Source organism: Anthonomus grandis, chromosome 22 (genome assembly GCF_022605725.1).
Source record: "Anthonomus grandis grandis chromosome 22, icAntGran1.3, whole genome shotgun sequence".
NCBI lineage: Eukaryota > Metazoa > Arthropoda > Insecta > Coleoptera > Curculionidae > Anthonomus > Anthonomus grandis.
This window is the reverse complement of record NC_065567.1, coordinates 37,518,767-37,531,273: the sequence shown is the minus strand read 5'-3', so window position 1 is coordinate 37,531,273 and position 12,507 is coordinate 37,518,767. Positions and strand designations below refer to the sequence as shown.

General features: G+C 33.4%; 1 protein-coding gene across 1 annotated transcript in view; it reads right to left on the bottom strand.

The window, feature by feature from the left end:
• Positions 1-7,298: 7,298 nt before the first annotated feature.
• The window catches only part of LOC126748429 (transcription factor Ken 1), a 68,402-nt gene continuing 63,193 nt past the window's right edge, over positions 7,299-12,507 (bottom strand). The window contains exon 4 of the mRNA XM_050457673.1: positions 7,299-12,381. Within this exon, the coding sequence (XP_050313630.1) occupies positions 11,365-12,381 (1,017 nt within the window). The 3' untranslated portion in view covers positions 7,299-11,364. The remainder of the gene's footprint in view (positions 12,382-12,507) is intronic.

The following is a 12,507-nucleotide window of genomic DNA, read 5'->3' as shown; positions in this document are numbered from 1 at the left end:
ATCCTACAGCAGTTTGTTTCAAACTGATTGCATCTTATTTAGATCAAAGTGTTTGTATTAGCCCATCAGTGGAGGAAGCATCATTCCTGGTAGAGCCACAGAGACACCTTAAGCCTACCATAAGACCTCTAATATTGCTAGTATCTGACCATTACCGGATTTATAGATGGTTTTATTAGCCAATACGCAGACAATACCTTTATATATCTTTCTATTGCTTGCTCTGATATCGCTTTTGATGTAAAGGTGATGTGACAGTCACGTTAAAGCCGGGCTCGTGAAAAATGGCCAGTGTAATTCGAAACGAATTCTTTTATACCCCCGTTGTCTTTTATGACCCGTTTACTTTGTTATTTCATGTGCTATGTGACAAGATCAATCAGTGTTTTCCTAAAAAGAGGCTTAAAATGAAAAATAGAAAACCATGGGTCACAGCAGGCTTCAGAACTTCAGCTAAAAACCTCTGTTTTTTGGCTAAGTTGTGCAAGTTTACAACTAATGCAAACATTATTATTTATCCTCAGAAATATCGTAGGCTATACAAAAAGACGATAAAAGCAGCAAGGGTTAAATATTATAGTGACCGCTTGAATATGTCCTCAAATAGGCAGAGAGAATGTTGGTCAATTATAAATGACTTCAGGCATTCTCACAAGAAAGTTTCAGAACCAGAAGTAAGACCAAATAGTTTAAATGATTATTACTGTAATATTCCTCATTTATTGCTCAAGGATGTGAATACTAATATTGATCCTTTGCATTATATTCAACAAGTGTCAGTCCAAAATTCTTTTTTCTTTTATCCTGTTAGCCTTACTAACGTTAAAGATGCAATTAAAAGCTTAAAAAACCATAAATCAGCTGGAGCTGATGGAATATCATCAAAATTACTACTCCTTTTGCCTGACTCAGCATTGAATGCCTTAGCTTCTGCCATAACCAATTCCTTTCATAATGGCATCTTTCCAGCATGTTTGAAGGAGGCAGTGGTTATCCCTCCTTATAAGGGTGGAGATTTGAGTGAGCCTTGTAATTTCCGTCCAATTTCTATATTATCTACCCTCTCCAAGATAGTTGAAAAACTTGCAAAAATCAGAATTTTATCTTTTTTGCCACATAATTGCATTTTATCTGCAAATCAGTTTGGATTTCAAACGGGAAAAGGGACTCATGACGCTGTTTTCGGCTTTTTGGAGAGTGTCTATGTGTCCTTAAATTCTGGAGAGTCCGCGGCGGGAGTGTTTTGCGATTTATCCAAGGCATTTGATTGTGTAGATCATGGAATACTGCTGTCTAAGCTCAATAATTATGGCTTCAGAGGTGTGGCATTGCAATGGCTGGAATCCTATCTGTCTAATCGTACCCAAAGAGTTACAGTATCTGGATGTTTATCCGATTCCAGATCCCTTAAAACTGGAGTACCTCAGGGTTCAGTGTTAGGACCACTATTATTGTTGCTCTATGTAAATGATTTGGGTTCATTAAAACTGCAGGGCAAAGTGGTTCAGTTTGCTGATGATACCACCATTTTATGGAATCATAGAGATTCTGATAATGTTAGAGCCCAGGTTTTTAAAGATCTTAAGATTTTATCGGAGTGGTGTGCTGCAAACAGGCTTGTATTTAATGTGGGCAAAACCTTTATTATGGGATTTAAGTGTGACGTTCAGGGCCTTATGTTTAGTGAAAACTCCCCCTTGCAAAACAAAGAAAGCTATAAGTTCCTTGGTATTACCATTGATGGTCGCCTTCACTTCGAAGATCATATCCTAAATCTTGCATCAAAATTATCCTCTGGATGCTTTGCAGTAAGAATAGCGCGGCATGAGCTGGGAGGGGTAGTTGCACGTTCAGTGTACTTTTCTCTTATTGAGTCCCATCTTCGTCATGGCTTGCCTTTTTGGGGTTTAAGCAACAAGGGATTATTAAACATAATTGTTGTGATTCAAAAAACGGCAGTTAGATACCTATGTTCCGCTGGGTTAAGAGATTCTTGTAAACCTCTCTTTATATCTCAAAAAATCCTAACTCTTTTTTCTCTTTTTATCTTAGAAACAGCTACTCTTATTCATAAATGTCCTAAACCTCCCTCTAACACTGGTCATATGACTCGCCAGGTTAACGATTTGCCCTTACCAATCCCTACATCCTCCCTCACCAAGAACTCACTTATATACCTTAGCAAAAATATTTACAACCATGTTCCTCTATGTATTAGACAAATTTTAGAAGTTAAGAAATTCAAAAAGGAATTAAAATCACTTTTATTATCCAGGGCATATTATAACCTTGACGATTTTTTTAATGATACCTTTTAACCTGTGCTCTGACATCATTTTAGTGTTTTAGTTTTGTTTCCTATTAAATAATTTAATTTACTTCCTCTAAATTCTGTTTTATTTGAGCTTTACTTATTTTTTAATGAAATTTATCAAAAAGATCTTTTTTTTCTCAATCTGTTTTATTATGATAATTTTGGTAATGTGTGTAAATTTTATGGTAAAGTGTTTTAGATGTTATGTTTGTTTGAAATTTGAAATTTAAAGTGAATTTGGAATTTTTTAGTTTTTAGGATGCTTATACACAAGATTTTGTTGTCTTACGTAATATAGCACATTTTCTTTCTTTCTTTCTTTCTTTCTTTCTATACCAGGTGATGCGTCGCCGAGCGGAACATAGGAAATCCCATGTAAATTTTAAGGGGGTCAATTATTGGCTTCCCTGTACATTTTACAGAAAAAATGTAAGATAACTTTTTGATGAGACCAATCTGGCAAACCCTCGTGGAAAGTTTTAAAAAATGTTAATAAGCGAATCTTGAATTATTCAACTAAATGTAATTACAGAATTAGCAAATTTTTGGTTCAGGTAAAACCAGACATCAGCCACCAGCAAACAATTTGTCAAATCTGACGTACAGCCGAATACAAGAAATGTTTTTTTTTTTCATTTTATCAATCTCACAACCATACATTCAAAGTAAGACACGTTAACATTACTTTTTTATCTAAACTTTTATTTAATATAACGATGAAGTTAAACCAATAACAATTATTATGATCGATTATTAAAAAAATAATTTTATCATGATAAATGATACATGATCAAATGATATTTAACATTGACATACGACATAAAAGTGTGATCCGATATTTGTCTATTATAAAAGCGTATGGTCCCACATTATCATATATCAATTTTCGCGAAAGTATTTATTTTATTACTTCTTTTAGAAATCGTATTTCCAACGTAGGACAGTAATAGGAATATACATGCATGTCCTAAACTATTATTCCAATGAATGTCCAAAATTGGCTATCTATTTGATATCCAATTTTTGTACTATGGATAACCATTGGACTAATTTTGGATGTTCATTGGACGTCCTGTGCTAGGTTTAGGCAGCCCTCTTGACTATGAAATTGGCAGATCGATTATCTTTGCTGTGGTTGTGCCCAGCTAACTCCTAGCCTGTTTTTGGTGGAAGCTTCCAGAAGGGTGTGGTGGCTTTGTTGCACAGATTCTGACGTGAGGCGTGATATAGACAGCAAAAAATTCTGTCTGCAATCTGTGTGAATTTATACAGTTTTATTATTGCTGATTATATATTTCATTACTGCTGATTTATTCATGTGTTGCCAGGGTTATGGCCAAAAAAAAGATACCTTTTAACCTGTGCTCTGACATCATTTTAGTGTTTTAGTTTTGTTTCCTATTAAATAATTTAATTTACTTCCTCTAAATTCTGTTTTATTTGAGCTTTACTTATTTTTTAATGAAATTTATCAAAAAGATCTTTTTTTTCTCAATCTGTTTTATTATGATAATTTTGGTAATGTGTGTAAATTTTATGGTAAAGTGTTTTAGATGTTATGTTTGTTTGAAATTTGAAATTTAAAGTGAATTTGGAATTTTTTAGTTTTTAGGATGCTTATACACAAGATTTTGTTGTCTTACGTAATATAGCACATTTTCTTTCTTTCTTTCTATACCAGGTGATGCGTCGCCGAGCGGAACATAGGAAATCCCATGTAAATTTTAAGGGGGTCAATTATTGGCTTCCCTGTACATTTTACAGAAAAAATGTAAGATAACTTTTTGATGAGACCAATCTGGCAAACCCTCGTGGAAAGTTTTAAAAAATGTTAATAAGCGAATCTTGAATTATTCAACTAAATGTAATTACAGAATTGGCAAATTTTTGGTTCAGGTAAAACCAGACATCAGCCACCAGCAAACAATTTGTCAAATCTGACGTACAGCCGAATACAAGAAATGTTTTTTTTTTTCATTTTATCAATCTCACAACCATACATTCAAAGTAGGACACGTTAACATTACTTTTTTATCTAAACTTTTATTTAATATAACGATGAAGTTAAACCAATAACAATTATTATGATCGATTATTAAAAAAATAATTTTATCATACTTAGAATTTAATTAAACCAATAGCAGTATCTGAAATAGTGTTAGTAATAATCTGAAGTAGTGTTAGTGTGAAATAGCGTTTTGTAACTGGTTTAGATTCTCAAATTTTACACTTTTATAAATGACACTTTTTAAATGACCCCACAAAAAGAAGTCATCCGGTGAAAGATCAGGTGACCTGGCTGGCCAAAGTATCCGGTACCGTGGACCAATAATATTGCCGTTAAAAGCATTTTCCAAGCACTCTCTAACCATATGGGCATTATGGGCCGGGCAACCATCCATTTGGTACCAGTTCATTTGATCTTCCTGAACAACTTCTTCCAAGGCGGGTGCAATTTGATTTTGAAATAAGTCCAAATAGGTTTCAGCTGTTGGGTTATAGTCCATAAAAAAGGGTCCAATGATATGGTTTCCGATAATTCCCACGAATACATTTGTTTTTTGGGGATATTGTGTCCGAGTATGAACAAAGCGATGTTCATTTTCTTGGATCCAATACCGGCAATTCTAAACATGTGGTTCATTGTTGAGGGTAAATGTACATTCATCGGTAAAACAAATATTTCTTAAAAAAATCCTATCATTATTTGCTCTTTCCATCATTTCAAAACAAAATGCCATTCTTCGCTCTTCATCTCCTTCCTGCAGCTCTTGATGTTTTTCGAATTTATACGAATATTTCTGTTTTTTTAAAGTGCGCAATACCGTTGTATGATGTTTATTTACCTCTTGCCCAAGAACCCTCGTACTAACCATCTTGTTTTCCTCCACACTCAATATTAAGATCTCGGTTTTCTCTTTCTTCGGCTCTATTTTCGATATCCTAAGTTGAAGATTTACAATTATTTATTACGGTACCTTTGGACTCGAACTTATTGACAATACATTTAATAGTTGAAATGGACGAAATGCTCTAAAACTGTTTCCCGCATAATGCCACTTAATTATGGCTACTTTTTTGTCGATAGAATAATTCATACTTGTTTTCAAATATCGACTGTCACTGATTTATTGACACGTTTCCTCACGTCAGTGATAATATTAATTTTACTGGTGAAGAAACCGAAAATTTGCTAATTTTGCAATTACATTTAATTGAATAATTCAAGATTCGCTTATTAACATTTTTTGAAACTTTGCACAAGGGTTTGCCAGATTGGTCTCTTCAAAAAGTTATCTTACATTTTTTCTATAAAATGTACAGGGGAGTCAAGTTAAATGACTTTAAATGTACAGGAGAGCATAAATGCAAATTGCCAAAGTCCAATGCATAATCAATAATATAACGGCAAGTAAATGAAGTTTTCAAATGATATTTAACATTGACATACGACATAAAAGTGTGATCCGATATTTGTCTATTATAAAAGCGTATGGTCCCACATTATCATATATCAATTTTCGCGAAAGTATTTATTTTATTACTTCTTTTAGAAATCGTATTTCCAACGTAGGACAGTAATAGGAATATACATGCATGTCCTAAACTATTATTCCAATGAATGTCCAAAATTGGCTATCTATTTGATATCCAATTTTTGTACTATGGATAACCATTGGACTAATTTTGGATGTTCATTGGACGTCCTGTGCTAGGTTTAGGCAGCCCTCTTGACTATGAAATTGGCAGATCGATTATCTTTGCTGTGGTTGTGCCCAGCTAACTCCTAGCCTGTTTTTGGTGGAAGCTTCCAGAAGGGTGTGGTGGCTTTGTTGCACAGATTCTGACGTGAGGCGTGATATAGACAGCAAAAAATTCTGTCTGCAATCTGTGTGAATTTATACAGTTTTATTATTGCTGATTATATATTTCATTACTGCTGATTTATTCATGTGTTGCCAGGGTTATGGCCAATTTTTCTATTGGTGAAGACTTGGCATTCCCTAAAGCTTGAATTACATTTAATTATCTCCAAGTAGATGGTAGTAATACCTGCCATTCGATAACAAGGTTGATTGTGTAGTAGAGTCCATCTTAATATCCAGCAGGCCAAACCCTACATTCATATTAATTTCAATAAAGCGGATGATCTTATTAGGAGCAAGACAATCTCCTTCACATAAATATCCACATATAGTCATAACCTCCAAAGCTCTACTTGGTGTGACTCTTATGGCTCCCGTTATGTGGAGCCATGCCGTTGTGACCTGATCTCTTTGTGGCCCCAGACAAAAGTTCCGTAACAAAAGCCATATGATAGCTATATAGATCCTCATAATTAGCATGGAAGAGAAGCCCTAAGTCCTAATAATTGTAAGTCTACACTATTCATATGAGATGTATTACCGTTTCTGTACTCTTTCTGAAACAAGAGTTTCAATTTAGTTTGCTATCGAATGTCATACCAAAGTGACACCACTTGATTTCCGAAGCAAAATTTAGATTTTGATAGTTGGGGTGCCGGTAGAGATGTTATTTTTATTTTAGTTTGATCTTTCTAATGAATAGTATTTTATAATCTCAGTCTTTTTGGGATTAATAAATAGAAAGCATTCTGATCATCATTTTTCTATTAATTTGAAGAGTCGCTAGGATACATTCGCATAGCGAGTGTTCGAATTTACTTGTTTGTAGAATAACTATGTCATCTGCATAAGCTATTGTGTAGTGGCATTAAGCCTTCCATCCAGAACCACATTCCATATGAGAGGTGATAACAAATTTGCCTGCGGACAGCCTCTGGTTGCTGTGCCTTTATGCCTCATATGCTTTTAACAAGCATAATAAAAAAATTTCCAATCAACGATTTTTAGGGTGTTTCTTCTATTATTGCTAATATTGGCTTGTGGGAATTTTTCCAAAGAATAAATATTCATAACGAAAAAGAATTATAGGAAATATTAAGGTATTTAATAAAATAACGGAAGAAACTAAAATTTATTTTTCTTATAATTACACTATTTACAAAATGTTTTAATCTATTCACAAAGCGAAATAAAAAGAATTATAAGTTACCACATTTGTACCATATTGGCTTCTAGGCAAAAGCTTATTTTTACTTACCACAGTATTTATAATGAAGCCTAGTTCCAGAAATAGTTTTGTTACAATTTCCAAAGTGTCAAAAATAAGTTATCCCAAAACGTTCCTTAATTACTAGATAAAAGTAAATTAAACTTCAAAGATAGTTCATAACAAATATTATTAAAAAATGGCGTTTTAATGGGTTGGAATTTTGCAATTTAGAAAGGTATAAAATAAAATTAGAAGTCAATTAAGGCTAGAATGCATTGCCATTTTAACTTCATCCCAATTTTTAACAATAAAATAAAGTTAAGTGCATTAGTTATTATATTTATATTTAAATTACCAAAGCTTTTATTTATTAAATTCATGTTGCACAAAAAAAATTAATCAAAAAAACAGTTAAAGCTGGAAACAATTAAGATAAGTTAATAAAGTACAGAAAGAGTTATTGTAATTCTTACAATTTATGTCTTTGGTGTGTATATTAAAAAAATATACGCTTTTATATCCAGTTTTCTAGTAAAAACTATAAGTTGGTTATTTACAAATTTCACATACAATAACTAAAAACGCTAACGCTTTTATGTGAAAATTTTCGATAAATCAAAATAACCAGTTTTAAATTATTTCTGGAAAAGGTGCCACAGCGCCAAGATGTCTCGAAACTTCTATCGGATTAACTCAATCTGAAGCAATTTTAGTTACTGTATAATAAATTATCTACTTGTGATGTATATAACGTTGAAGTGCTAAGTTATTTTTACAGATTACATACGTTTTTTTTTACAAGGAATCGGACCAGCCGAACAATTGAATCATCTGTTATACACACCACGCATAGTTTAGGTACGTAAAGTCAAATTGAACACATTGGTTGGAATTACGTTTAATTAGTATATAAAAGTAAAAACCATCGCAGTTAACAGTTGAACTGATCACTCCTTTAATGGGCGATTTAATATTTAATATCTAATGGGTTTTCTTTAATCAACTTCGATAAATAAAATATCATTAGGAGACTGGACGAAAAGATTATAAAGCAATCAATTTTTACGTAAACAGACGAAAATTGCCAAATCGAAAAGATTCTAGATCAAATTAAAGAAAATTATTTTAAAAATATTCTTTATCTACTAATAAGTTAAGGTGTAAAGGGTGTAGCCATAAAAGATAATGGTATTCGTAAAAGATATGGTAATGGAATCTCTAAGTAGGTCAGTTTACGGAGATATTGTATTTATTACACCTATCAATCGAATTTTAAGAATACATAATGTTTCACAACTTTCCCGACAAATTTTAACCACATATATATAATATTATATGATATGTTGATTTGTCACATAAAAATATAATGTGCCCAAGAGAACATGTGATATAAAGCAAACACCTTCTTATAGTAAACATCAAATGGAAATTAGAGTTCAACTACAATGGATTTAAAACAGCAAATGTGGGATACTGTAGCAGTACATAGACAAAAAACAAGAGTGGCATCTACAATTATTGCCCCATAGTTCTCTCTTCTACAAGCTGTTTATGAGGATTAACCCTAAGTGTTAAAATGAGTGCATATCAAGCAAGATAGAATTTAGAAAGGATATACATCAGACCTTTTCCTCAGTCTGTCAATTAATCTAAGTCTGTTTTGGCAATTATCCACTATTAGACAGCATTTGATACTGTGGATAGTAGAGACGGCCAAAAATAATTGTAGAATAGATTCTAGTTATAGGCAGTTAATACCTGATATATACACGCTATGCCAACTTAGGTTAATGTAAGTCTTCGTATGTAATGTTAGCTGCGGAAATCAATGCAGTAAGTTGCAATAACAAGTCTAAATTTTAAGTCTTGAGTCACAAGTTAATGAAAGAACAATAGCTTTTCTTCTCTACTAACTAAAGTTGGGCTAGGTATTTTCTGACCCCTTTAAAGAAAATTGCCGTGTATAAAAAACTAACACCCCCGAAACAAGAATTGTGGATGTAAATGACATTAATATGGAGAGGTTGGAAGAATACATATCCATCGGACCCATATTTAAGTCCGCTAAAAAAAATCATACACCTAAAGTAATCAGAAGAATACGATTAGATTGTGGACGATTTGGTAAACTTAAATGGGTATTTAGGAACCTAAAGATAGAACAATACTTACGAAGCAGTTTTGCATCTATTTTGGACATAGATGCAAAACTGCTTGTTGGATACGAAGCTGCTTAACAAGAAAAGAAAAATATGCGGGAGTAAATTGTGTTCACAGATCGTCAATTGACAACTGTCAGAGAATAGTAGGTTCTTAGTGCTCCTTTTAACTAGTATTAACGGCAGATTTGGAACTAATAATAATTACTGCCAAGTGTGATTCTCGTGTTCTGACTGTCAATCAAGAACAATATCGAGTCGATTTTGTTTGGTTATCCTCTTGTATATACGTTGGGCTCTTTGCGAATCCTTCCATTGTTTTCCTTTAAACATGTGGGCGAAAAGAAATTGTTAATGATGGTCTAATTCGCTTAACCATATTGCCAAACTAAATGGATAGTCACCAGTATTAAGGATTTTTTTTGGCATTATTTGCGATCCTTCTTGAAGATCTTATGCTAAATAGTTTCGCTGTGATGGCGACACTTTTATCTGATAGCCTTAATAGAAAGAAATGAACCAACAGGTTGGCTTTTATGGTCTTTAGATCTAAATTTACTGGATCTATTTTTATAGGTATATTTAAAAATGTGGCAAAAATATCGCAAACTTAGTATAAAAGAATTGCGTTACTGAATCATAATGATGGTGGCCATCGGGCATCTTAAAATAACCAGAACTAGGAGTATTTAAATTAGTGGGCTAACATTAGATTTTAGTGATCTAAGTTTGCATTCAAGTCAATAGAGATAATTTCAAACAGCCTTTAGAGTTATATTTTATAGCCCCATTAGTAAGTATAGGTTTTATAAATTGTATTGTTCGTATTTCATTTTCTGTTGGACCTTTATTTATTTATTTATGAAGGATCGATGAGTGGTTAAAATTTTACAGATAAGTTGCAAAACAGCCTGTATATAGATTGGATATTAAACGACAGACGAGATCTCAAGAGTGTACACACAACAACTGTTGTGTATTGAAACACGAATATTATGAAATATATGCACTCTGGTATACTTTCTGAAAAAGGAATAGCTACATTCCATAATCAGTGCGAAAAAATTCATTTTCGCACTTGAGAAATGTCATATTGAAAACATGCAGTTACGTCACTGGAAGTAAATAAGGTAAACCATTTAAACAAATATGTGTCCTGTTTTCACTTTTATACCGTGGCGCCAGCTCACAGGCATGCTCTAAAACATGAATTAAGTTATCTGGAGATATAGAGAAATGAGGAGATATGGAGATATATAGAAAAGGTAAACTACTTAAACAAATATGAATGGAAAAAAATGAATTAAAAAGTATTAATGATAACATATGTGGAATTCAAAATTATAGTAAAATTTTGCTTACTTCACACTTGTTGTAAAATATATTACTCTAAAGCAGATATTGCATATATCAATATAAAACCTGCATAGCAAGGTAATCTCGAAATGTTGTACTAAACTCTAATCCGTCCTTGTGGAAAGATCTTTCTTACCATTACCCTATATAAAAGTTATAAGTGTGTTTTCGGATTTCTTCAAAATTTATGGCTATTTCATAGTCTCAACAAATAAAAAAAAACAGAATTTAGAAAATTTAAAATTTTTGAAATCTTAAAATTATTAGGTTTTCACAGTTCAATCGCTAACCTAAAAGTTCAAATTAAAAAAAAAAACTTGCTGTCGATTAAGGGCAAAAATTTGGTCCCCAACCAACTTCACCTACATAAACGATTTGCTTTCCAGCATATCACAAATTCTGATGTAAGTCGTTCTAGGTACTCATTGTACGACTTCATCTTAACATGGAATGTGTAACTTATTTCAGTTCGTGCATATTTTTACTTAACAATAAGTTGTTATGTGGTCCTGATAAATGTCGGATAAGTTCAGGTAATGATTCAAAAGATAAAGGACAAAAACAGCAATTATATCGTCCGGAGCTCCCGTCGTTCGAAGAAATAACGTTCCTATGCACAGAACACAAATGTTTCAATAGATGCGCTTTTTGTTTGAACATCGCGACACAAAGTCTACAAGCAAAAGGTTTTTCTCCGGTATGAACTCGCAAATGAGTCTTTAAATTCCACGACATTCCAAACTGTTTACCACAATATTCACACCTATATTCGCGCACTTGAACTGTGGGTAGAGCTTGTTTGCTTCCGGTTGCCTGCTGTGATGTCTCCGCATTATCTTCATTTCCTGGATGGGAATATCCGGGTGGGGGTTCACGAGGTTCGTCACTACTGGGCGGTGGATTTACTTGAGTTTGACATAGGCTCCATGCTCCCCATGTGTGTTCAAATGATTGATATGCTTCAGATACTAACCCTTGATCAGCGCTTGGTGGTCGGTATTTAACCATTACATTCTCGGAAGCTGAAGACGGATCAGGATGAGTTCCTGGGGTAGGAGTTCGATCCACTAAAAAAGGAGGAGCCGATAGGGAAAGCGGGTGATGAGCTGCCAATAATGGCGGCAGCGTTTTAAATCTATGCGATGCGTGATGCCCCGAATCTTCAATATAAGATCCTGAAAACGGAACAAATGGGGGATTCTGTGCGGGAGAATTATGAAATCCAGGACGTCTTTTTCGATGGGGCGTTACGACGTAGTTATCCGGGCTTTGAACTAAAGATATAAGCTTCGGGTCGGCTATAGGCGGCTTAATGTGAGAATACTCTTCTGGGTGTTTGAGATCAAGTGGTTCTGCATAGATACTTTTACGTTTTAGGCGTTGGTGGTGAAAATGTGCCAGCTCATGCACTTTAGGTGCTATTTTCGTTGAGGTGTGTCCAATCTTCAATGTTTCGGGAATTTTTGGTTCACAATCCTGAAATTTAAATAAAATTGAGTTGAAGTAAAAGTGCTTTACCTTCGAAAAATAAAGTGACTAAAAAATGTCATTAAGCAAGGATTTGCTAATAGTTTTGCAGAAAAATTATAATTACTTTAAAAT